This window comes from Penicillium waksmanii (genome assembly GCF_028829765.1).
Source record: "Penicillium waksmanii strain IBT 27052 chromosome Unknown utg000007l:1.0-4314555.0:1.0-4317578.0, whole genome shotgun sequence".
In the NCBI taxonomy this organism is placed as follows: Eukaryota; Fungi; Ascomycota; class Eurotiomycetes; order Eurotiales; family Aspergillaceae; genus Penicillium; species Penicillium waksmanii.
This window is the reverse complement of record NW_026643253.1, coordinates 662,251-687,166: the sequence shown is the minus strand read 5'-3', so window position 1 is coordinate 687,166 and position 24,916 is coordinate 662,251. Positions and strand designations below refer to the sequence as shown.

The following is a 24,916-nucleotide window of genomic DNA, read 5'->3' as shown; positions in this document are numbered from 1 at the left end:
AAAGGCACTGAACTTCCAAGAAGGCCCTCGGATTCTTTCTGCTCGTAAAATTGAAAGAAAAAGATGGAACGTGTAGCGTTGGGTCATATACTATATTACAGATTCCGCAGCGTAAGTATTGGTGAGAGGATAATTATGGCTTCAATTATTTCAGACCGTGGTACCGAAGACGCACATGTAGCAAAATTGCAAAGTTGGAAAGGAAAAGACTTGCAGGATCTCGATCTCCAATCCTTTTCTGCGATGATGGCTGAGGTATGTCTTTTGGAAAAGTCCTTGAGAGAGACTATTCTGATATACAACCTCAGGTACATATCTTGATGGGACTTCCTCAGTTGGTAAATGCCGGATTGCCTACTTTCTCTAGACATGTATTAAAAGCCGAGATTTGTGGCCCGCAAGAAGATCATCTTAGCGTGATTAAATGTTCCTAGGTTATTCAGCAACACAATACCTGGAAAAACCATGGTGCATGACATGGTGCAAGCATATATGGAAATTCCCGCTCCATAATTTTGACGGTGGTTCCAGCGAACGTTGATATAGCCACTCAAGAGATTGTTGAGATGGCCCGCGAAGTTCAGCGAGCCGTGCTGGATGCAGGCGATATTAAGGTTCAATATATTCCGACTGGGGAACAGGCCGTGGACAGTCTTACCAAGCTATTGGGACCTATGGCCTTTGCCAAGTTTTGTAGTCTCTTAGGAGTCGATGCTCCAGAGATTTCGAGACAAAACGCGTGACAGCGCAGGCGCTCTTTCCACTCTCGTTTCCCAAGAAGGCTTTTCAGTGGTTTTATCGAGGCCTGACTGCTCTGCGCAATTCCAGAATTGCCTTGCCAGCAAAGCGATTCTGAGGAGGAATGTTGTGATATGAGGCTGGTTCAGATCAGGAATCAAGCCGAACCATCGAAATTAATCCCGAGTTTGTATACAAAGAATAAAGTTGATTGGAAATCAACTTGGTCTTCGTTTTATATACAGCCTCATGTCTCCCTCCCAATAGATAATAACTATTATACCTCTGAACTTCAACACGGAGGATTAAGTGTTGTTCACGTGGCTTATCACGTGATACGCATCTTGACATCGCCCTTTGTCGGGTTCAGGGTGTTCAAGTGCGGGGCTAAAGGGACTGAAAGTAAAGCGGCAAGGGCACTAAACCCGAGGAATCAAAAAGAAATGGGTGATCACGGACATACAACTGCTGTTGTATGTTTTTTTGCCGATTTTCAGGGCTGCATACGATATCGTAATTTTGCGATATCGCATCGGCGTGGAATTGAATCAAACAAGAAGCAACTATACTTTATCATATTTCCCGGCAAGGTTCCAAAATTACCCGTGAACATAGTACCTTGAGTGGCTCGATAAATGACCTCGGAAGATCCTAATTATGCTTTAAATTCCGGGCGACACTACGTGAATCACTGAAAAGTTTTCTCAATTGACGTTACCGAAAGAGACGATCATCATTCTTAGTAAAAACCAATTTAGCTCACAGTTGTGTTCACTGGACCGAAAACAAGTACTGGTATTGACGGAGTTTCTAGGAATTTGGCACATCTAACAAGGAGACTACTTTCAAATTTTTGAATATGAACGAAGTAAATGATATCATGGATTCTTGACGATTGTATCAGTTACCAAGAATTACTGTCAAAATTGATCACAATCTTTGTAGCGTTGTGGTTGTTGAATCTAGCGTACGCATCTGGTGCATCTTCGATATTGATGACATCGCGGACGATGAACCTAGGCCTAGCTTTCCCAGATGCAACCAGATGTAGAAGATGAGGTGCGAGATCCAAGGGTCTAGGAATACCAGCTCCCCAGTGGAATTATCTTCCCCAGAAATCCGCGAGGGAAAGATTAAAATGGGCATGGATAGTTGAAGCACGAGGCTGACTTGCAGTGTTGCCGTGCTCATGGGTATAAACGCTATCTGTTCCCATGTCACCATTGGTTGAGGTGACGGCCAGCATGTTGCGAATTATAACGTCTGACTACACGGTCAGGCTTCGATTGACCTATTCAAATCCGCCACAGTCGAGGCTTCGAGAAATGCCGCTGGGCTCTAGTGCCATAATTTGATCGACTGGATCTGTGTCTTCGTAGTTAATAGGTATCGCACCAATCAATTTGGCGAGTCGTAAACGTTCCGGGACGCAATCAACGCTGTAGACGCGGGATGCGCCACGCAGAGCTGCCGAATATGCAGCCATCAGCCTAACAGGTCCAGCACCAAACATCGCCACTGTATCGCCTAGTTTCAACCCGGCGAAGTCAAGAGCCGTCCCACCCGTTGCAAAAATATCTGACAACATGACATAATCGTTGAGCAGGGAAGTTGTTTCGTTGGTGGCGGGGTCGGTATAATTGAAAGAAGGTATAGGAATGAGTCCGTCATCTGCAAACGGGACCCACAAATATTCCGCTATGAACTTGGATGTGAGCATTTTAAGAACATCTTCACATAGCAGGCAAATATTTACCTTGAGTTCCACCCAAGGCTCCTCCTGTTTCATCCTACAGATAAGTCATATTAGAGGACGGCGTATTTAAAGATCAAATTTATAAGGTTGCAGCTCTCTTTGATGAAAGATGTGGCTTGAAGGGCTCTCATGAAGGCTACATTATAGGCTCGAGGCCTGGTTTGCCTAGAGCTTTATCGTGATTGTCAACAGATGGAGAAACCACCCGTCCGCTGAAATCTAACCATTGCTAGTATTGGCATTCAAGTACTTTCTTATTTTCTGGATATTCATCTGCTAATAGGGGCCCACTGCGTATCGGCCGAAGACACATTTTTCTTCATTATTGGCTGCTGCCTGGTATTGCTATTTATGTGTCTATTTGGTACATTAATTTGAACAGACCCCACACAGCCTTGAACAACGCCCGTGCGGGGTTGAACAACCATAGCTTATCCACAAATTATGCAGTTATAGAGCAACTTGAGAACGTCTAGGCTCGCCAACAATTTAAAGAAACCTGAAAATACTATTCGGTCCTCGTTTCGCCCGCCAATAATTAGTTGAGTCAATTAACTCGGGAAGCCCACGCACCACCCATGGCCACCTTTCCAAAAATGCCTCCGTAATTTCCCAACTCCTGGGGTCCGATGGATCCCCCCACACCAGAAAACTACAGCTCTCTGTAGACACATCCCAGAATTCGATGACGTCAGCGCAGAATTGAGCATTGTCCAGCTTATCACCGGCAGAAATCAAGTTGTCCCGCATTCTGGGAAACGGGAAGAAATCCAGCCAGGGGGGGGGGGGGTTTGTGAGGAGTTTCGCACTGTATTTTCGTAGGCCTTAGAGCCCTCCGGCAGATCCTTTTCCTTGATCTGCTCTGGTGTGTAGGTATTGAATGGTGAGAGTGTGCTTTCTGACGTCCAATCACGGTGTGGGATTATCCCAAGGATTGAAAGGTTTTTGAGAAATGCGCGATACACATATAACTTGCCAAGTATTATTAAGTGCCTCTCAGTTGAGGAGTCTCGCACGAAGCTCTCCAAAGAGGCTTCATTGATTTCCGCTAGCAGAAACTCCGTATCATTAAAGGAAAGCCACCTTCTAGGATGTCCATTTTGCTTCCGGTTGTTCGGTAGCGGAACCGATTCACTTTCGGGGACTTGACCAGTTCGGCCATACTTTCCGTTGTCTGTTTTCCAGTTAGACATATACTTCATATAGGACTTATTAATAAGAGATGAATTTTACATACGACAGGCTCTCTGGTTCAATCGATTCTGTAGCCATCTCCGCGTTCGGGGATCATTTATGCCCGACCAGTTATCGCCCTTCTGGTAATGTAAAGAGCAGCTGTCGGGGAGAGAGAAAGAAGTGGGCTCATCAGCGTCACATTGCATCTTAGGTATTTATTGAGCGACCACTTGAACGTAAATCTGTAGGCTAGTTCCACCTGAACAGTTAGCGGATTGCTTTAAGGCGCCGCGGAACGTGAGAAAATATGCAGATAGCTTACCTCCTGATGGAAATGTCCCCACAACTCGAATGGTGCAGTGGACGGGTGAACGTATATACTATAGCAACAATATCTGCTCTCTCGGCTACTGAAAGTTGCGTGCGCTTGCTTGGACCCAACAAAAGCCCCTAGATATTGATCTAATGATGAATTGATGACCAGCAAAAAGGGTCTGAACCATTTGACCTATTCGGGGTGACGTACAAAGCGTCCAATGTGCTTGGGAATTGCAGCAAACTGCATTGATCACTCATAATCTTCGGCTGAAAATTTCATGGACCTCCCACTAGAAATTGAGTCTAGGCCAAGGGTTTTGTTATATTGGCGCGCGAGAAGCTCAGGTGGGTCTTCCTCGGCCGAAGGGCCACTATTAGTTTTTCTAGTAAGCCGAAATTCAGATGTTGAAAATACACGGAGATCTAGATGGATGATTAAAAGGGGTTTCAAACACTTTCGATATTACTTCTAGCTAATAGAAGTCTCCTTGAATTGAGATATGTTATGCTTCTGCTACTGTACCGCACCTGTCCCCAGATCTAGCCCAACTCTTCCATACCGATGTCCTCAATATTTTCTGTATGCCCCGCAGTCGCGGCATCGCTCTTATCCTCCAAGACCGCCTGGTCGTAAATAACATTCTTCTCCTCCTCAGTTAGTCCATACCATTGATTCGCAATATTTTTGTCGCCGAAAAGAGTTCCAATCTCCTCTAAAGTTCGTCCCTTGGTTTCGGGCAGATAGATAAACAGAAGGATGATAAAAAGGGAGCTCGGGCAAATGAGTACCAGATAGAACTTCCATCCGATGCTGTCCATAGCAATGGGTGCGACCGATAGAGTCACCTCTGATGCCAAATAGAAGGAAGCAAGACTGAAAGCAACACCCGCGGAGCGTAAATGACTCGGGAATATTTCCGAAATATACCTGGTCTCCTTGTTAGTTTCACATAGCCTTCCGGAGAGAATGGAAAGGAGTTAGGAAAGCACATACACGTATTGTGTAGCATCTATGAAGAAACACCACCAGAAGATATACAGGAAACAAAAAAAGACAGTAGCTTTTAGACCAGCCTTATTCGTCGTATCCAAATAAAGTGCGCTCAATACACAGAGGCAAATGCAAGTACAGAACGTTCCGATCGCGCCAATCAATAGTAATGTGCGACGGCCGTACCTGTCGACATAAAAGGCTGTCCAAGTATTCCCAAACCTATGGAACAGAAAGGTCAGAAGGTAATTTCAACGAAGAAGCTCCGCGATAAGCTTACAGAGTGAGTGTTGTCCAGCATGCATTCAGTAGCAGTGAAATTGAATCACCTTGCCCGAGCTGGGCATAGATAAGAACGCCGTAGTTTGAGATCACATAGACCCCGAGAAATTGATTTCCGAACATTAACATTGCTCCGATAAGGGTACGTTTGCGGTTGGGGGCAGTTCGGAACAGGTCATGCCGTCGATTCGGTAGATTACTGTCAATTTCGTATTGTTTCTTAGTGAGAAAGAACTCCTCACGAGCGCGAACATTATTCAGGTCACCGCTGGATTGGTGCAGTTTGCACATAATCTGGAAGGCCTCTTTCTCTCTGCATTGAGAAAGAAGCCATCGAGGAGAAAGTGGTATGAAATTCTGACCACACAGAAAAATAACTGGGAATACACACTGGAAAGCCAGCGGAAAGCGCCAGGCGAATTGGGCGTATTGGCTCGTATCTGACATGAATGAGCAGGCATACCCAAGCCAACCAGCAAAAGAGTAGCCTAGAGCGTATTCAATCTGCATATTTTAAGTAGTGCTCGATAGCGAGTACTACATAATTAAAATAGACTTACGCCAGTAGCAGATACCATAGCACCACGGGTTTCTGGTGTGGATATTTCCGCTTGGTACATGGGAACTAAAAACGAAAGTTTCAGTCAGGACGCTTTTCAGGGCGGCTAGTTCGAGGGGAGTTTGATATACATACCAACACAGGCGAGAATACCAGACCCCTTATTCCACGTTCCTATTTTAGCTTTTATTCTTCTATTTTCGAGGAAGGCGGGATAGTCTTACAATTCCAGCGATACCGCGACCAACTAGAAACATTGCGACGTCAACTGCTCCCGCGCAGATCGCACCGCCGATAGTCAAGACGATACAACCTACTATCATGGTCTTCTTGCGACCGAGGCTTTCTGAACTCCAAATATGGTATAAACAGCCTATAATTGCTCCAGCTGAATTCACTCCATTCAAAGAAGCAATGATTCTGGTGGTATGGCTATAACCGGTTGTACCTTGTGGTGCAAGCTTGAGATATGTGTAAAAGCTGGGTTGGCCGACAGTGGACCCGATGATGGCCAGGCCATAGGCTGTAGAGATAGTGCCGATAGCAGAAAATACCACAGCCCAGAGATTGTAACGATTGACTATAATGTGGCCAAGCATTGTGAATGAAAGATATGGGGTACACTGTAGAAAGGGTTCATGCTCAGGAACGGGTCGTACAAGCATAGCTATTTATCCCGGTACCCGATAGCGCCTACATTTTGTATGAATGTCATCCTCAAGTTCCGGTGGAGGAGGACTCCAACCGATTACGGCCGTCGGCAACGTAGTGTACTAGAATTGCTCGTCAGAACCCCGAGCTCGGTTCCACCGGGGATTTCCCCGCAAGCGGGGAAAGGGAAGGTGTGAAGATCATTTCTGCGCTTGCTAACTAGCGAATCGCCATGTTACCCGTTGCTACATATCTCATTGGTGGAGCTTTAGAGATTCTTAACTTGGAAGGTAGACTTTCGTCGGGAAATTTCAAATAGTGTATGGGTCTGCCGTCCACGCCCAGAAACATGTCGATCGTAGCCGAAACCCCGTTTAGTGGCAGTCTGCTCGGACCCCATCGACTCCCTGTGCGAGCGTGATTGATGGCCGTGGACAGGATTTCATTGAACGCGCGTGCTTGTCAACCTCCATTGATCCGACACTTCTTTGAGTGATTGGTGAAGAAGTCCACAGATCCGATCCCGGTTTACTTGCAATTCCGTCCGAACAAGCAATTGCAAGTACTCTCTTCCAACATTTATTCCCGAGCCTACAGTGATCCACCCTACCCGCGTTGGCGAATTTTCAACGACCAAGAATAAATCCCGATACCTGTGATGATGTACGACGCTCTCGTTCTCGAATGACACCTGGAGGGTGCCAGTGTGTGTCAGCCTTCAGCTTAAGGCATCCCAGCATGCCACCTAAAGTGACTGAGGTAGTTTGTTATATAGAATATATAGTATATTCCAATGCGACAACCATACTACGACATTCAAATACAGGCACTTCCAGGGCTAACATACCTAGATTCTACGGTTGCCGTCTAACGGTAGAAATTGATCCAATCTCTAAAGGTTGGACATACAGTACGTCCCGAAACTGGTGCAACCGCCTACACTCTTTGAGTAATTCTCTAGCCCCACCGCCAAGATAAAATAGACTACATTAGGAGTAGAACCGGAATCTCAATATTCCTGTACCAGTCTCGATACCGTGATATACTTTAGTTAAATACGGTGCCTCGTCTCGTAACTGTATTTAAGCCCCCGTATTGTAACAACTCAAACTTACTTAAATCCTCGCAGGGCGGTACTAGAATCAGCCGCACTACAGTGGCACCGCAAAAGTCTGTGACCCCTTGTTGACCGCTTTTGTCTCCACCTTCCTATGCTTGACAAGTATCACCTGAAGTAGTATAGTGTAATCAATCACTTCTACTTTTGGCGAGACCTAGTCTTTATATCTTAAGAAGGCGGTCAATAGGGGTGGTCACAGACTTTTGCGGTGCCACTGTAGCATGGCAGGGTAGTAGGCAGGCATCATAGGGTCAGCATCGAGTGATCCGAATTTGCCATTACATAGGGGGCTTGGAACCTACTTGTTTGTCGTAAAGTTCACCGAACGGGTTGGACATACTAAGCGGTACTGGTACAGGGTTTCAAATAAGAGAAGCGGCTCCAAACGGTAGCGGCCTGGGCACACTAAGCAGGAAATATAGTAGAAAGTTCTAATAAAGACGTAACTAGAATTCATCCCAGAATGTCTTTGCTTAAGCAAGGTAGAGAAAAACATTGCTGCTAGAATTGGGGGTCGCGAGTATTAGGAAGTACAAAGATATTAAGACGGGTGGAGATCAATAGTAATAATATCTGGTAAACACAATTCTCCTTTCAGGCCCCCAGGCCCGAGCCCCAGCCCCAGGCCCGAATAGGTCGTATATGCAAGCCTCGTCTTTAGTTCTTCGCTAAGCATTCGGAGTTTACACCAATCAAGAAGGAAGTTATCAAAGTTTTCGCAGCTCCGTGCGCTGGGCTTTTCAGCCCCAGCAAGCTCCTTAGCATCCATACCGTCTATAAAAGGTAAGCACAATCCATATTCAGAGTCTCTGAACGCGCTCAATCAATCATTCATAATTACTCTTACCTGGTCCACTTGAAACTGGCAATGCCATCTTTCAAGAGTCTTCTGCTTATAGCCCTATCCCTCGCGGCCACTACAACGGCAACCTGCCCACAGGGCTGGGAGAGTGGCAAAAACGACCCATGCTGCTTCGGCGTTGAGCAAGATTCGGCCGACGGCAAATATTGCTGTGTTGGCGGCAAAATGGGCAAAATGGCTGACATCTTTGCTACGGAAAGCAGCAGTAGTGTTTCATGCTTCACAAAGATTCCCATGACCGCGAGCGATTATTCGCAACAAGTCTCTTCGGCATCATCGAAGTATCAAGCAGGTGCTACCACAACTCCTGCTACCAACATGGCGACTTCTACAAGCTCGACAAGCTCGGGTTCTGCAGCTGCCACCTCCAATGCGGCCATGCCGATTGCCACCGCTCAAGAAATAGTGCTGGGCGGTGCCGCAGTCATTGCCGGTCTTTTTGTGCTCTGATTAGGAAGGGGTTGAGTTGGCAAGATGTTATTGGATGGCCGCCCGCCACAGGAGCCAGGGGGCTGGTTGGAGCATTTCGAGTTGTGATGTGTTCTGTTGACATCATTGACAATAAGGGCTCTAAGTTATCCCTGTAAGTAATCAAAATTGGCAGAAGCCATAGAAAACAATATCATCTTGGGATACCAAGTTTTACTCTCTACCGTATTGGCACAGCCTTCTGTATTATGGATAGTAGGTGTAAGATGAAAGAGCAAAATGTGACAGTTAAGGGAAAGGGGGGGAAGCAGGCGAGCGATCTTTGCTAAATTATTAGAACTACCAAGCGATCCTACATGATTCCATAGGACATAACGGTATTACAGGCAGTAGTAGTAGTAGTAGTAGTAGTAGTGGTGGATTTAATTTACCCGCGACCCCTCGCAAGGTTAAACCCTGGATTGAGGTACAAGTGTGATTTGATTTATATGACAAGATCCAGCTGTTGTAGTTGCAGCAGCTGATCTTCCTGTTGCCTGGCGGATACGGGTCTATATAAACCACGTGAGCTGGGGTCCAACTCCCAAAGCAATATGCAGGCTACAGCAATGATACTGTGACGCGCGCTGCGCACGCTGCGGCCCTGAAATACTGAAAATGAAGGGCCGGGATAAGAAATTCAGGAAAAAGGGGCGTTGCTTTGCTTCACGGACACTTCATAGTGCAAGTATGACCATGTAAAAAAAGTTTGAATTAGGCATAGGCACAACCCACTCCGAGCAGAAAGATTACACCGTGATCATAAAACCAAGTGGTATCACTTCAAAGCACCGTAGCAGAAAGGCAAAGGCAGGCGAAGCAAACAACCCCAACCCCAACACCTAACGACGCAATTATTTCCTTTGTCCGGTCTGCAGTACCTCGACACGCCCACTGTCGTGCCAAGTCGCTAGTTTAGCACTACACTGGCCGCAGTAGTGATTGATATCCTTAAGCGAGGACATCAAGTAAGGAATGCATCCTAGACAGCAGCAGCAACAGAGTAAAGCAGCCCACCCACTATTAAGACGTTAGTATCGTATATCACATTTGATCGACCTGCGTAATCGACCAGTCGATCGGTTTTGTATTAGAATCAGGGCTTCAACTCACTGTGTCTTCGTTCCACTAACCGCCTCAATTCGCGTCATTTCGCGTTTTCCGCAGCATGGACAATCCACCGGACACGGTACTGATAGAAGCGCATGCAAAGGTGTAGCCGTGGCATAGCCAGTCTGCTGGCCATGCGATGTATTGTACGCGCCCTGCTGTTGTTGAATCTGGGGAGTTGGCTGACCAGGGTACGCCTTGACATCCGACGGCGAGTTCACCGGATACTGGCCAACACCGGGTCCATTGATCTGATCGGGGTGCGGCTGTCCCTGGTATGCCCTGGTAGATTCGCTGGTGTGGACGGGAGGGGCTGCATTATAGTCGCCGTGAAGCGGAGGCTTCTCAGAGTGAGCACTTGTAGCTTCGGAGGGAGCTGGCTGGATGCTGCCCGAGTACGGAGGTGCTGCGAGAGGAGTGAGACCTAGGTTTAACTTAGAGATGGTCATTCGAAGACTCGGAGAATTGAGGGAACTGACCTTCGCTGTCCTGGTTATTGATCTGGTTATGCTCAGCCATGATGAACGTTTGTTCTCGCAATCCGGGGGGTCTCAGGGTTGTAACAAAGAGCAGATCGCGAAAACACTGGGCAAAGCGAGTTGGGCGAGATTTTAATTCAATCGCGAGATTGGGGTCTACACTTTTATCACGAGCGGGTTATAATTAAGGCGCCCCAATTCGATCGTTAAGACTGATGCCCCTTCAAATCTAGCTGTACAGGGCGTCTGTGAGTAGTAGTGCACTGCCCTATCTCGTATTCCGTACCGACCTCGTGTGGATTTCGACGTGCTGTTCTACCTGAACCTCCAATGGAACAGCTCATCTTCAACCCTGAGACATCTTCTCGTTCAAGGATCATCGCTTATTTCTCTAACTCGTGGCGTAGCCTCGTTGGGCAGCTGTCCGTGAGAGGAGGCTATGCACTGACTGGGGCTCGGTTCGTGGATGGGCCGTGGGCCAGACTTTTTGTCCATGGTGTATTACCAGGTATGGCTTCAGGCTCGCTAGTGAACCTAAATAATTCAATCGAAGCTGACGGACTGAAAGGAAGCTAACAGCCAATCTCTAAGGGTTGACTTAAGCCTCGCCAAGGCTCCCGAAGAAACTTAATTCGACGAGTACTCCCTACTAGCGGTGGAAGCCGGGGATCGCACCCCTTCATCCCGTCAGCCCGTCAGCTTATGGACCCACAGGGCTTTCGGTCTAATCTAATTCACTTGCCAACCACCTCCTGCCATGCTAGTGCGGCTGATTCTAGTACCGCCCTGCGAGGATTTAAGTAAGTTTGAGTTGTTACAATACGGGGGCTTAAATACAGTTACGAGACGAGGCACCGTATTTAACTAAAGTATATCACGGTATCGAGACTGGTACAGGAATATTGAGATTCCGGTTCTACTCCTAATGTAGTCTATTTTATCTTGGCGGTGGGGCTAGAGAATTACTCAAAGAGTGTAGGCGGTTGCACCAGTTTCGGGACGTACTGTACCATATATTTAGGTAGGCTTTTGAGAAATCACTCCAGGCTTGGTGTAGAAGTCCATGTCACTCAGTTGGCGATGGAGTATCACCCTACCCCCAAATTGTCACGTCCTGCTGCCACTCGCAAGTCATACGGTTTTCCATTCCTTCAATTCTGCCTCTCATTCTAGAAGAACTTACAAATAGAAATGCGAGATGCTCATAGAAGAGCATCTTAAGGGGAATGATTCTGAAGAAAATAGCAAGAGACATGCCCACAAGCTTGCAACAAAGCACCCTTCAAAGACTGTCATTATACAGATCAAGGGCTTTAAATGCCCAGATGTGCTGCAGAATGTCAGTCAGACCTTGGGATAATAGGCCAAAATCCTCTATTGACACCGTGACCTGAACAGAGGGAAATATACTATTCCGTTGAAGAAGGAATACTGTGTTAAATAGTGTTAGCAACTTGAATGTAGTATGCTTTGTTCACTCCTTACATAGAATTAGTGATGGTGGATTTTCAGGAAAAGGCTAAAGAGGCTACTTAGTAAATTTAGGAAGGAAATCTAAAAAAATAAAAATATTGAACATTGACATAAAACTAAGCTTTTTGATGAGACGTTGTCTCTAATTTTTCAATAGAAAAAGGTGTATTAGGCATCAGGTAAATAAAGCCTTGGGCACCTGGGCGTATGCCGTTCCTTCTGTCTTTTCATATTTTTGCACCATCCTCCCATCACCATTTTTGTCTGTCTACTTCACCCTTTCTGTATTGTTAACAACAACACAATAACAGCAGAACAAAATTGTTAATTTCTTCAAAAAAACGAGCCCATGGCGAGGCTCGAACTCGCAACCCCCAGATTAGAAGTCTGATGCGCTACCATTGCGCCACACGGGCTATAGTGCTAAATTTAGATTAGCACTGGCTACATTAATGAGGGGTGATGCCAACGCCTAACCGTCTCCGAGTAGTAACCATTCAACTAAAAATCACATAGGGCGGTATGATTCTAGTTCTAAGAGGAGTGAGATATATAGCTGCCTCCAAGTCATATTAGGAAGACCAGTAAATTTAACCGCGGGTAATACGCGGGTAATACGGGCGGTCTCTTTTTCTGCACAATTGCCGAGCCTACTTCGTCAACGAGCCTGCGTTTACTTATGGAGCGCTGTACTGGACGTTGAAAACTCGAACACGCATTTTTTAATCAGATGTTGAGAATTAGGTGGTATAAAATCTATTCTAAAAGATACAGACAGCCATTGAAAGGTCATCATGGAGATCAAAACACCTTAGTCGAGATCCTGCGAGAAAACCCTCTGCTCTTCACAAGGAAACATTCTCCACACTTCTGGCTGTTCCATCGACATGGTGTACTTTCCCTTGCTTCACAAGTTCCCCCGCAAACAGCGTCCAATATGTAGTCAAGAGCCTAAAATTAAATCAGAAAAGGGACTCATCATCAATCTCGTCTCCAAGGAGCGCGTATTTCATAGCACACAACAGACCGTGTTGCATATAAAAAAACCCGAACCATTATTTGATATATATATGAAGTTATACCAGTGAGTCGGGAGGATCTCCGATTTTAATATCACGCTTAGTAGTAAATTCCTTTAGATTTCGGTCAGGATTCCGGTAGAGGTGCCTAATGCCCATTCTTTTGGCGTTTCATCTGGATAAAGAGATGATCAAGCTCTGAAAGCTCAGGGCTATTCTACAGGAAAAACGACCTCTGGGACCTAAATCGTGAGTACGCTTTCAAACCAAACCCCTGTGGCTGGAGGTCAGGAAAAAGAATATAATTATGATGGTGGTTGGTGGCTAAATTTGGGTCGAAGGTCATCTCGCCCGGGCCCGAGCTATGCGTGTGCCAGTGTTACTACCTAGGTAGTAGTAATTCAAGTTCGTTTAATAATAGAAGATCAGCAATGCTACTAATTATATATCTTCACAAAGCTTCACCTGGGCAGGGCATCCAACTCTAAGTCACCATTAGTTTGTGTTGAGCATAGCAATTTCCGGTCTGAAGTAAGAGTAGGTACCCCGGTGAGTGATTGATGGATGAAAAGATAGGGAGAATTTGTTTCAAATTTCTCAAAGCAGAATTTAGCCGCAAGACTAGCGATGTGGAATCATTTGAGTTTGGTGCTTTGGAATCATCTCGCATGGCCCCTACTTCGCGTGCAATCTTCAGTCCTATTGGCCAGAGCGCCTCCTAGCCTGATTTAGCCAGTTACGTAACATCTTATCACCAACAAACATGTGCTGGCACTTCTTCTCCTCCTTTGAGTTTCACACTTTCAGGGAAAAAATACATTTCTATCAGTATCGCCAAATGCACTCTAGTATAGCACAGCCGACGGAGAATGTGGACCCCAGCAATCCGCCAAAAACAGATTATGACCGCCGCCGCGAACAAGTGCGAAGGGCACAAAAGTAAGCTATAGAGGCGAAGAAGGCGAAGGAGATTGATTCCGTGGGCAGTGCTCAATTTTCAAACTTACAGGAAACACCGCGAACAGAGGGATCACCGACTTCGTAGCCTTGAAGATGAGCTGCATCGGTTGTATAGCCTGACCTCTTTGGCAGATGAATTAAATGAGCTTGAGTTTGAGAATGGCGTTCTGCGGGAGATCGCTTTGCGTTGTTCAATCCCACTACCGCAGAACTTCCAGCTGAGAAGTGCCCCGCTGGCGGAGGTTACTATATTTGGGAATCATGGGCATCATCAACATCTTTCAGTCACGATTCCAAATTCGGCGACGCACATGGTGCAAGATGCTCACCGTCATCACCATAACTCGGAACTCAGCGATGAGCAAATAAATAACCCATCGGAAAGTGGGAGTGCGAAATATCTAAATTTAACTCAAATGGGCATAGATTTCGTTCTATCGTAAGTCTCCCAGCATAACCTTCCGAACGGAAACTCACACGCACGCAGTTTGGAACGACCATGTCTCTTTCACACCCGGGCTCCAGACTCGGATGAGCCATCCGGACATGCAATGTCCATGCAGGGAATGATTTTAGTGGGGGCCCCTATGGAACTCGAAGATAAAACATCATGGGAGGTCCCTGCCCAGCAATTGGATAAGCTGTTCGAATTATCTGGTCATCTTGGACTGGATGGATATGTCACACCCGTGCAAGCGTGGAATCGATTAATGAAATATTTTGATCTTGCGTCCATAGATCTCGAAACATTGGAGATGTTGCGATCGGCTATGATTCCTCATATTAAGTGTTATGGGTGAGTGTGATCTTTTGAATGCTTGAGAGTTTTGCTGATAGTTTTAGGTTTGGTGCGATTATGGAGGAAGAGGTGTTTGAGGAGTTATTGGATCAAATAATTAGATCGAATCTGTAAGGAATATGAATTGAATTAACAGATGGAACGGATTATTCAACTTTTGCCAGGAGTGAAATCATTCTGGAAGGTAAAGGGTCCAATAGACATTGTGTATCTTCAGCGGATCTGAGCGACCGTGCGCCAAGATTGAAGTGCAGGTAATGATTCCAAAGATTTAGGTGGCGCAGCATACTAGACCCCAAGAATGGAATCCCGTAGGACAGCTCGCCGGGAAAGGTTTGATATCATTCGGTGGGGCTTTCGATATGTGATGTGGAATCATCGATCTGCTCGAAATACAAATGCCCGTCCGGCCCCCGACGAAGATGAGGTATCGAAAAGAAGAATTTGCTCACAGACATCATACTAAGAACCTACCTTCGAACCTACCCTTGAAGTTATCAACGAAAATGCCTGGTTCCGGAAACTGTGCCTGCGGCAATATCGCCTTTACATACACCGGTACGCAAATTCGTCAAACCTCACAGGAACGCAGGATTAATGGAAAATATCAGGTGAACCTGCCCTTACAGCCCTATGCCACTGTGCCGGATGTCAACAGTGGAGTGGGAGCGCATTCTCATCCAATGTCGCCGTCCCAACCACCAACTTTGCGGTCAGCAAAGGAACGCCCAAAAGTTGGGCTAGACTTGCAGATGTATCCGGAAAGGAGCATCGCCATTTTTTCTGTGGAGGTATGTCTCTACCCAAGTTCTAGGCTCTGGAATGCAAACTAACAGTTTCAGACTGCGGATCAAGCCTCTACTCCCAGCCGGAGGGCATGCCGGGTGTCACCCAGATCAAGTCGGGAAATCTTCACGATACTGCAATTCCTATCGGAGTGGAGATTTTTGCTACGCGTCGGCTTGGCTATGTTACGCCTATCGTGAGTGCAAACCAGGCGCCGGAGATGCCTTGAGTGCTGCATTGTTTTGGATTTCTGATCGATAGACGGAGGCATGCAGCGCTGATGACCACAGGTGCTTCAAGCTCTTTTCAAAATGGTATATGTGCATATCTTTGTTGAGATGGAATCTGGCTCTTTCCATCTCACTAGTCAGTATTTGGATGTATTGAACTGATTACAAAACGAATTTTCAATGATTCTATCATGACGGTATATTAGTTCCATATCGTCGGCGCCGGAAGCGGGTTAACTTTTGATGGGTGGCTCCTTTCCTAGACAACCCAAAGAAGTAATTATTCCCAAGGAAGGCACTTGAACCATAGTTAGCGATATATAAACACGACTAAACCAAAATGAGAACTGGCTATAGTTCAGATTGGGAGTCGGAAGGCGCGAAACATGAATAAAAAAGCTTCCCTCAATGCTAGAACTTTTCCCTCCTCAACTAAACACACCCACCTTCCAATTCCCACACCCACAAGCACTCTAAATATACAAATCTTCGCAAAGAATGTCCCTGCATAGTGTCCATGACCCGCAGTTCCGCCGAGCTGTCAACATCTACGACTGGACTCTATACCCTGGCTCCCTATCTCCCCACGGAGCCAGCATAATGAAGTACGAAGACCCGGAGTCACTACCGGATGTTGCATCACCCGTCACTCAGCGGGCGTACGTTGATATGGACGATGGTCGAGGAAGATTCCCGGTCACAAGACACACGATCATCTGCGGCGATGGCGAAATCGCGACTGTCGCCGTTGAGTGCGTCGGGGGCATTTCCGGAGACAGGAATGACACGTCCAAAGCCGTCTTCGAAGTCATTTTCAATGGGGTGACATGTATAGCCAAGTGTTGGGCACCAGAAGGACTCGAGAAGTGAGTATCTCCTAACTATCTATCCCCTACTGGACTGAAGTACAGCAAAGAAATCCGAACTAACGAAATCAGGTACGCGATCGAATCAAAAGTATACGAGACCATCGAACGGCGCAAAGCGAATGGAGTAGCCGTGCCGGATTGTTTCGCAAGTTGCTTTTTCACTGGGCAGATTATGTGCTCGAGTATCTTCCCGCAAGGATACATTATCGTTATGGAGAAGAGATCCGGGCACCGGGTTGCTGATATCATTGAGGAGTTGAGCTTCGAGGAGCAGAACGTCCTTATTGAGCGTATCCGGGACGCTATCAGTTTACTCGACGAGTGTGATGTCGAGGTTGGTAATCCTCGACTTCTTGAAGATATGCTGTTTTGTCAGCGGACGGGACAGACTACTCTGATTGACTTTGCTTCGTTGGTTGAGGTGGGGGATTGGAGCTTCATGGATGAAACCGAGGATGAGACCGAGCCTGTGGTGCCAGCTTCCTCGGAAAATTTTGTGATTGGCGATCGCGATGATGATGCTGTTTCGGAGGATACTGTTATTGCATAAATGTATTGGACTTGGGATTTGCTATAGTTGCCCAGGTGGATATTATATGAATGACATGGAACTCTCCGAACTTGAAAAAGAAATATATTCAGAAAAACGGTGGCCACCGTGGGTAGAAACAATATGCATGTATTTTAGAAGATCCTGAGTCGCATCAAATGCCAGTGCCCAGCTGCTCAGGCTTTCTTCCAATTGCGGAATACACTGATATGAAGTCATGATGTTCCCTCTGTCGCTCAAGAGACAGTTGCAGAGAGAAATGGTGTGCGGAAGGGAAGGAGATAAAGGATTTAGAGACGAAAGTGACGTGGCCCGCAGAGAAATAAATAGAGCTACTAGTATACCTAACATACTACCGGAGTAGGAGTGGCGCCGGGGCCACACCCAGTAGAAAGGGCATGCAGTACTATGGAAATACTTGCTCACCGACTGTCTAGTCGGTTGATTTTCTTCTACGATCAAAGACCCCATTTTCCGATGAGCTGGAATTATCAAAGATTCAGTCTATTGTTGAAGGTATACTTCTTCGGCTTGGCATGGCGATAGGATCGGAGTTAAGCCGAAAGACCCCCACACATCCCACGCGGGGTAACAATTGGGGTAAACAGGCTAAGGGTTTACCCTTCCACTACTACTCCCTACTCTTTCCCACTCATCTCCTTCTTCTTCCTCCACGTTAAGTTTCACTCTTCAACCAGAAACAAAATGACCGCGCACCCATTGTATGGGCCCCCTCCTCCAATCTCCCCGCGACTTGCGCTAATACACCTACAGCTACGTCCTAGTGACCGGCGCAACCGGCTTCATCGGCGCGCATGTTGTCGATAACCTCCTAGCCAAGGGCCTGAAAGTCCGCGGCTCAACCCGATCAATTAAGAAGGGCGAAGAAATGAAAGCCGCACGCCCGCAGTACGCCTCGCAACTCGACTTCGTCGTCGTGGAAGACTTCACCAAGATCGGCGTCTTCGACTCAGTGATGGAGGGCATTGATGCTGTCATCCACGTCGCTAGCGTGAGCTGTCTCCCGCGATCCTCCCACCGTACCATACCCTACAATTCTAAATGACGGTCTTCTCCAGCCTTTCTTCTACAACACAACCAACAACGAAGAAGAACTCATCCTCCCCGCAATCAACGGCGTGAAATCCATCCTGACCGCGTCCGCAAAGCCCGGTACAAACGTCAAGCGGATAGTCCTCACCTCCTCCTTCGCCTCAATCGTCGATGTGAACAGCACCCCGGGCCCCGATTTCACATACACCGCGCAAAACTGGAACCCACTCACCTACGAAGCGGCCGCCTCCCCAACAGCCACCTCCGTCGAAGCATACCGCGGCTCAAAGAAATACGCCGAATTAGCAGCGTGGGAGTTTATCAAGACCGAGAACCCACCCTTCGACCTCGTCACCTTGTGTCCGCCAATGGTCTTTGGACCTGTCGTCCACCCCGTGGCCAACATCGAATCACTCAATGAGTCCAACGCCGGTCTTTGGGCTGTCGCTGCGGGTGTGGACCCGTTGCCCGGAGCCCGTGTCCCTGCATGGATTGATGCGCGGGATCTAGCCGAGGCGCATGTTCAGGCGCTGCTGAGACCGGAGGCGAGTGGGAAGCGATTCTTGCCTGCGGCGCTGGAACCATTTTCTTACGAGTATGCGGCGGATATCATCAAGGAGAACTTTGAGTGGGCGAGGGGTGTCGTTACGGATAATTATGTTTCGGGGACAAAACCTACTTTCCCGTATGGTGTTGATGGGCAGACGGTGGCGGATGAGTTGGGGGTTAAGTATCGCAGTTTCCATGAGACGGTTAGTGATTTTATTGGGCAGGTTAAGGATAAATTGGCGTGATTTCGGGAACTCGGAAGGGTATTTCCTGACCTCGCATTCATCGAAAACTGGCGATCATGTGAACTATAAATGAATTGTTCAAACACAACACTATATACTATCAAGATTCACCCATATCACCGGGATGCAATTCGGGATCGCTTCACATAACGTCATGGTACCAGTAGCTACCCTGGTATTGAACACAACTTGAACTTGAAAAGGATCAGGTCTGCTCCTTTTGTTGATATTTTGATACTGGTCTTGGCACTACTATTATCCCCGTTCCCATTTCCAATAACGAATGAAAGCTCTCCCCGGAATATGTTTAGCATCGAGGATGTCGCAATATTTGAAAAACGAATACCTCAAAGTCTTTACCCTGGAATTAGGTCTAGACCCATGGTATTCTGACCAATAACAGGAAGCATTTTGTTTTAAGCCAGTCGAAAATTGAATTACTAAATATTGCCCACTGTCCTACGGACCGCCCTACACTACCAAGCCGCTCCCTGCACCGGTACGAGTATTATTCAAGCAATACCGTTGCCCTGGATGTATTGAAAGAAAGATAAAGTATTGACACAATATTAGAGTCATTATGTTCATAGTATTCAATGCCCTTCCTACTAGCCGTGGTCCTGGGGATTGATCATTTTGTATTGTGGGCTGCCCCGGGTGAGAACCTTCGAAATAGGCGCTGTCTGCGAGATTTTCGACGACATCTGGATCAAAGGATTCGGTGGATACGGCAAAGCAGCCGGGAATCACAACACGTACTTCATGGGCAGAATCTTGCACCATAACATCGTTCTCGTTATCCTGTCCAGTATGGGGAAGATGGCTAAATTAAAGGCGAGGCGAGTGCGAGAACGCATTGAGACGAAGCTTTCTCTCCATCTCGCTCTCTTGCAGAGTATGTTTAGCCCTGAGATGTCTGGGTATCCAGGCATTGATAAAGACGAGCTATTTCAGTCCGAATACCAACACAAACATCAAGATCCGGCGGCGTGCAGTGTATGCGCCTGGAAAGACGGGTCGGACTTAATATGTACAGAGGCACGACGGCTGAGCTGCCAACAGCTTGGATGTCAAAAGGGGTTACTAATCTTGAGCAAGCCACTACAAGAGGCATCGACTAAGGATTACCCGCCAAGGCCCAAAATCCACATCGGCATCGTTGGCTCCGGGGATAAAGTCATGAGATCTGGGCAAGACGTGAAAGAATTGCCCTGAGTATAATTTGATCGCCTTTGACACAATGGTCCCGAGAGATTGGGTTAATTTACCGACCCTTTTCATTAAGGGTGTCTGTGATTACGCGGACGGCCATAACAACAAAGATTGGCAAAGCTATGCTGCTGTCACGGCTGCGGCGTGCGTGAAAGCTGTGTTGGAGGGATATGCGGTAGACGATAGTTAGCTTTCGCTCAGTTCAATTGATTTTTATCCAACAGAGCTACGGACCCTTTGATGCCAGTGTTAACCGTATTCTAAATTTCACAATCATGGAGATTAAAGTCTAAGTTAATATGTACTATCACTACTAGTACTCAAGTTCTACTATTTTTCCTTCTCTAAACTGAAAGTACGTTTATTAGTACTAGTAGTGTTGGCATATTTCTAGCTCTACCCATCATCCACCCCTGGACCACCTGGGCACCACTGGCACCAGTGGACATCTCACTCCTCTTCAGGATCATAAATAGGCCCAGCAGCCGTCTTCTCCAACCTCACCCCATCCTCAGTAACAATCTCCTGGCTGGGCACAACGACGCCAAAAATCCTCGCAACATCCTGTCCCCGATTAACCCATTCATGATTCGTCCCACGACAAACAACAACATCATGCGGTTTAAGAACCTTCTCCACACCCCCATCAGTAATCAACCCCACAGTGCCAGTCAACACGACAAAATAGTCCAAGCTCAGGGTCCGATGCATCCACCCCGCTTCAGCGGGCGGGAGATCGATAACTCGACAAGAGGGTCCCTTTGTATCGGCCAAGGGCACGAGAGTCTTATGTGGATCGGGAAGCTGGCGCATATTGTCCACGGGAAATCCGCGCGATCGGTGGATTTGAATCACGCCGAATCCGGAATTGGCATCTGGGGTGGTGAATTCTGGTGCGGTTGTTGGGTCGTAGGGGGTTAGGTACTCGTCGGCGACGAAGGAGGCTTTGCCTTTTTTGTCATGTTCGGCGATGATGCGGCGGATTGGAGTGTCCATTTTGAAGATGGAGATATTTCTGATGGAAATGTTGTGGTTTGTTCGAAAGATTGGTTTTCTGCTGTATATTCATCCTTGATTAAGTAGACTTTTGTTGCCTTTTATAGTGCATTCAAGTTTCATTGATGCTCTGCGAGACCAAACTGCTGTTTGATTGATAATCTTCAATTTCTAAGCATGAGGCTTCTTTAGCTGCGGACCCATTTAGCCCCAAAAAAGAATCGCCAAACTAATATATGGGGCTGAATGTGAGGTTTTCCTCGTTTAGTGCAGCCTTGTGTTTCTTGGCGACGCTACCGATGGCTTACAAATTGACCACGCTTGCCTTTGGTGGGTGTAAAGCTCGGCGTTAAAAAGAAAGAGAAAGCCGAATGTGCGAGATTCTTAGTAAATGGGCTAAGGGTAAATGGGCTAAGGATAAAGGATGAATGATTTCATCCTGAAACGCCGAATTGAATTCGTCGATTCGCTATTTGTGTTTGTTATTGGGAGGTCGATCTTTGTTGGGGCCTTAATGCCTCAGGCGGCAAGGCATCAGCAAATGTTGTACCAAATCGACAGATTCACAACCTGTATGAACGTTCGGAGTAATATCAAAAACATATCTCTGTTCAGACTCGTATCTAAATCTTACGAAGGCTCAGCGAACTATAAATTCACCAAACTTACCACGTGAAATCCCAGTAAATCGAATGATGACAGTCTGGAGACGGAGATCTGCACTTCCCCGCAGCAGTGACGCTATCACTTAGCAACACCTCAACCACCACTGCCACGCCCAGTGTTTAGTCTTAAGAACGGGAATAACACCTCTCAAAGGAACCGCGAAAATGCCGGCTGCCGAAGCAAAACTAGGCGACCTCCTCCTGGCCTCGGCCTCGAGTTGGGAAGAAGTCGAAGGAAACATCTACGTATGACCTGGTCCCCGCCACACTCAAAATATGAACAGCCACGAACATTGGACCGCCGGTACTGACGGCTTCGAGGCAGTTCCCACGCTCTTCTATTAAAGATAACGCTGTCTTTGTCAAGACGGATAGCACCACCTTTTGCCCATGGAAAGGGACTGCGAATTACTACCGCATCAATACGGGAGGTGAGAAATGCCCGTGATAAATCTGACAAGGGCATCCAGCTGGGTTTGAGAATACATGTTGACAAATATTTATAGATTCAAGTGTCGAGGATGCAGCCTGGTATTATGCGGAGCCATATGAAAAGGCGAAGAATATTAAGGATCATATTGCTTTCTGTGAGTCCATCTTACTAGTACTTCACAATGAGACTTGACCTTGGAACTGACTAGCCTCGACACAGATAAATCCAAGGTTGAAGTGACTGTGCAATGAGTTGAAGTTTCATGTCCAGGTGTAATCCTAGCATGGTAATACATTCAGAGCTGAACGCACTAGGACTCGGAGACGGAACACACGGGGCTATCATATCCGCGCAGAAGGCATCACGATGTATCCCACATTTCCCGCATAGCCCAAATACAACTCCAACTTGAAAGTCGCACATATTTCTAGGGATATTCATGTTCCCAGGAGAACTGGGAAGATCACTCCCCACCTCCATCTCCTCTATCCCCATCCCCGCCCCATCCGGCTTATCAAACCCCTTATCGTAAACCTCAGCCTCCAATTCCTTCCCTTTGACAACCAACTTCACCATCGGCAAAAAAACAAAAAGCAACCGACACCACCTATCCTTATCAACGTTCCTAAACGAATGCGCCGTTCCCCGCTGAACACAAACATCCCCCCCTCCCCAATCGTCTAACCTCCCCCGAATCCAACACAAGATCAACAGCTCCCTCAAGCACAATCCCATAATCAAGACTAACAGTCCTATGCATCGGCGTCACCTTTCCAGGTTGTAAATCAATCATTCGAAACACCGTTCCATCCTCAACGGTAATCCCGGGCGGTTGGTGTAGGAATTCGTCATACATTGCGATATCGCATTCGTCGGATGTGTTGGCTGGTGTTGAGGTTGTGGAGTACAATAACGCGATTTCTCCGTCGGTTCCGGCCGGTGTGCTGGGCATGTAGTCTGGTATCTGCGCATGGGAGACGAATACTGCTTCGCCTTCTGTGCTGTGGGTTGTTATGTAGCGGTGGATGTGTGGGAGGGGGTTTTCTGGATGGCAGACCATTTTGGGGGTGCATGGAGGTCGAGGTGGAGGTGGTTGGTAGTGGTAGTGGTAATGGCAGGTAGCAGTACAGGGGAAAACGGAACTTGAAGACAAGACAGGAAGAACGTGAGATTGCCCTGGAAATGAAGCTCAGATGGATGATTGATTGTGGTGGTTGTTCTGAGTCACATCATAATTGCATCATTTGGGGGTATATAGGAAGCTGTCAATTCCGTGAAAGAGCCCTGGAGCTCCAGGACTGTATGTGGCGATGGTGGCGATCAGAGAGACAGATACTACTAGTAGAAGGAGCACGGTGCTGAAGATGCCGAATATCATTCCATTCTCTATGTATCTACAGGGCCCCGGTCCTGATACATCATGATCTTCAAGTTGGACGATTACCAGCCATCATCTTCGCAAATTTATCACCAAGATGATTCTCCAACATCTTCTTATGACCCTTCGAAATACCCAACCGCTCATCCATCTGCGCAGCCATCTTAGCAATACAAGCATCCAGGTCCGGACCATCTTCACCTCCACCTCCACCTCCATCAATCTTAGCCTTAGCAGCAACAGCCTCCTTCCAAAGAACCTCAAGCTCATCACGCCAACCCAATGCCTCCGCAAACTCACAAACCCCCCTCATCACAATTCCCCAAAACACAAACATCCCCATCCCGATTCCCCATATCACCAGATCTTTCCATGTTAATCAGAACCCGCGGAACACCCGGTTCAACCTGTCGCGGAATCGCCGAACAAGGCGCAACTCGCAAACTAGTCCCCATAACCAGCATCAAATCAGCCTCAGGAATAAGTTTCACCTTCTCATCGAATTCCTTCGGTAAACTTTGGCCAAAGAAAACCACATCGGGCTTTATAGCTCCCCCGCACTTGGGTGCGAGACAATAGGGCACATCACTGGCGTTGATTGCTTTTTGCATCAGATCGTCCGGGTACTCGGCCTTGCATTTGTAGCAGTGTTGACTTTTCCAATTACCATGTGTCCATAGTATCTTTTCCGCGGGCACGCCGGCATCTTCTTCAAGGCCGTCGATATTTTGGGTAAATAGGAAATGAAGGATGTTTTTCTTTGCTAGGAGGGCTAGGAATGCGTGGGAAAGGGTTGGTTTTAGAGTTGTTGGATGGCGGGCTCGTGCGATGGCGTAGAATGGTTCGGGGAGTGGGAGAAGTAGTTTATGTGGAAGATTGCTTCCGGGTAGGGCAGTTTTAGTGGTGCTAGTCTGTCGTATAAGCCTGTTGTTGGGGTTCGGAAATCGGGTATGCCGGCTGATGTGCTAATCCCTGCGCCTGTCAGGACAATGATTCGGGTGATTTGGCCGGTTTTGATACGGTCGGCGATGGAATGGATGGTGGGGTTTGTATTGATGGTATTCGGAGGGACGGACATTTTGTTGGATTTGGTGAATAGCTGATGGGCGCAATGTGTTATTGGAAAGACTCCGCCGTCAGCGCGGTGTGGGGTGAGGGACTGTAAAAGTAAACATCATGTGATGAGTGA

The 24,916-nt window shown here is 47.1% G+C and overlaps 12 protein-coding genes across 12 annotated transcripts; 6 read left to right on the top strand and 6 right to left on the bottom strand.

Annotated features, from left to right (window-relative positions):
• Positions 1–2,029: 2,029 nt before the first annotated feature.
• N7481_007105 (uncharacterized protein) lies at positions 2,030–2,458 on the bottom strand (the record flags this gene model as incomplete). The annotated part of the gene is made up of 1 exon (XM_057266324.1): positions 2,030–2,458. One exon carries the CDS (start codon positions 2,456–2,458, stop codon positions 2,030–2,032), a length of 429 nt encoding a protein of 142 aa, XP_057120525.1.
• Positions 2,459–2,983: 525 nt separating this feature from the next.
• Positions 2,984–3,876, bottom strand: N7481_007104 (uncharacterized protein; the record flags this gene model as incomplete). Its single annotated transcript, XM_057266323.1, has 3 exons — positions 2,984–3,211; positions 3,304–3,668; positions 3,732–3,876. The coding sequence occupies 3 exons, from the start codon at positions 3,874–3,876 to the stop codon at positions 2,984–2,986; spliced, it is 738 nt and encodes a 245-aa protein (XP_057120524.1).
• A 652-nt stretch (positions 3,877–4,528) lies between these two features.
• N7481_007103 (uncharacterized protein) lies at positions 4,529–6,419 on the bottom strand (the record flags this gene model as incomplete). The annotated part of the gene is made up of 6 exons (XM_057266322.1): positions 4,529–4,916; positions 4,983–5,201; positions 5,260–5,765; positions 5,822–5,886; positions 5,956–5,980; positions 6,045–6,419. 6 exons carry the CDS (start codon positions 6,417–6,419, stop codon positions 4,529–4,531), a joined length of 1,578 nt encoding a protein of 525 aa, XP_057120523.1.
• A 2,040-nt stretch (positions 6,420–8,459) lies between these two features.
• N7481_007102 (uncharacterized protein) lies at positions 8,460–8,903 on the top strand (the record flags this gene model as incomplete). The annotated part of the gene is made up of 1 exon (XM_057266321.1): positions 8,460–8,903. The coding sequence occupies one exon, from the start codon at positions 8,460–8,462 to the stop codon at positions 8,901–8,903; it is 444 nt and encodes a 147-aa protein (XP_057120522.1).
• An 872-nt stretch (positions 8,904–9,775) lies between these two features.
• On the bottom strand, positions 9,776–10,550 carry N7481_007101 (LITAF-like zinc ribbon domain-containing protein; the record flags this gene model as incomplete). Its single annotated transcript, XM_057266320.1, has 3 exons — positions 9,776–9,941; positions 10,035–10,455; positions 10,511–10,550. The coding sequence occupies 3 exons, from the start codon at positions 10,548–10,550 to the stop codon at positions 9,776–9,778; spliced, it is 627 nt and encodes a 208-aa protein (XP_057120521.1).
• A 3,290-nt stretch (positions 10,551–13,840) lies between these two features.
• Positions 13,841–14,931, top strand: N7481_007100 (bZIP transcription factor; the record flags this gene model as incomplete). Its single annotated transcript, XM_057266319.1, has 5 exons — positions 13,841–13,941; positions 14,012–14,401; positions 14,450–14,758; positions 14,806–14,841; positions 14,898–14,931. The coding sequence occupies 5 exons, from the start codon at positions 13,841–13,843 to the stop codon at positions 14,929–14,931; spliced, it is 870 nt and encodes a 289-aa protein (XP_057120520.1).
• Positions 14,932–15,267: 336 nt separating this feature from the next.
• Positions 15,268–15,776, top strand: N7481_007099 (GFA family protein; the record flags this gene model as incomplete). Its single annotated transcript, XM_057266318.1, has 3 exons — positions 15,268–15,319; positions 15,391–15,552; positions 15,604–15,776. 3 exons carry the CDS (start codon positions 15,268–15,270, stop codon positions 15,774–15,776), a joined length of 387 nt encoding a protein of 128 aa, XP_057120519.1.
• A 499-nt stretch (positions 15,777–16,275) lies between these two features.
• N7481_007098 (uncharacterized protein) lies at positions 16,276–17,196 on the top strand (the record flags this gene model as incomplete). Its single annotated transcript, XM_057266317.1, has 2 exons — positions 16,276–16,643; positions 16,689–17,196. 2 exons carry the CDS (start codon positions 16,276–16,278, stop codon positions 17,194–17,196), a joined length of 876 nt encoding a protein of 291 aa, XP_057120518.1.
• A 705-nt stretch (positions 17,197–17,901) lies between these two features.
• N7481_007097 (SDR family oxidoreductase) lies at positions 17,902–19,043 on the top strand (the record flags this gene model as incomplete). The annotated part of the gene is made up of 3 exons (XM_057266316.1): positions 17,902–17,918; positions 17,971–18,208; positions 18,276–19,043. The coding sequence occupies 3 exons, from the start codon at positions 17,902–17,904 to the stop codon at positions 19,041–19,043; spliced, it is 1,023 nt and encodes a 340-aa protein (XP_057120517.1).
• A 1,662-nt stretch (positions 19,044–20,705) lies between these two features.
• Positions 20,706–21,251, bottom strand: N7481_007096 (cupin domain-containing protein; the record flags this gene model as incomplete). Its single annotated transcript, XM_057266315.1, has 1 exon — positions 20,706–21,251. The coding sequence occupies one exon, from the start codon at positions 21,249–21,251 to the stop codon at positions 20,706–20,708; it is 546 nt and encodes a 181-aa protein (XP_057120516.1).
• An 830-nt stretch (positions 21,252–22,081) lies between these two features.
• N7481_007095 (DUF427 domain-containing protein) lies at positions 22,082–22,600 on the top strand (the record flags this gene model as incomplete). Its single annotated transcript, XM_057266314.1, has 4 exons — positions 22,082–22,162; positions 22,242–22,347; positions 22,423–22,503; positions 22,569–22,600. The coding sequence occupies 4 exons, from the start codon at positions 22,082–22,084 to the stop codon at positions 22,598–22,600; spliced, it is 300 nt and encodes a 99-aa protein (XP_057120515.1).
• Positions 22,601–22,974: 374 nt separating this feature from the next.
• Positions 22,975–24,805, bottom strand: N7481_007094 (Sirtuin family; the record flags this gene model as incomplete). Its single annotated transcript, XM_057266313.1, has 4 exons — positions 22,975–23,345; positions 23,794–24,093; positions 24,155–24,638; positions 24,716–24,805. 4 exons carry the CDS (start codon positions 24,803–24,805, stop codon positions 22,975–22,977), a joined length of 1,245 nt encoding a protein of 414 aa, XP_057120514.1.
• Positions 24,806–24,916: the final 111 nt, after the last annotated feature.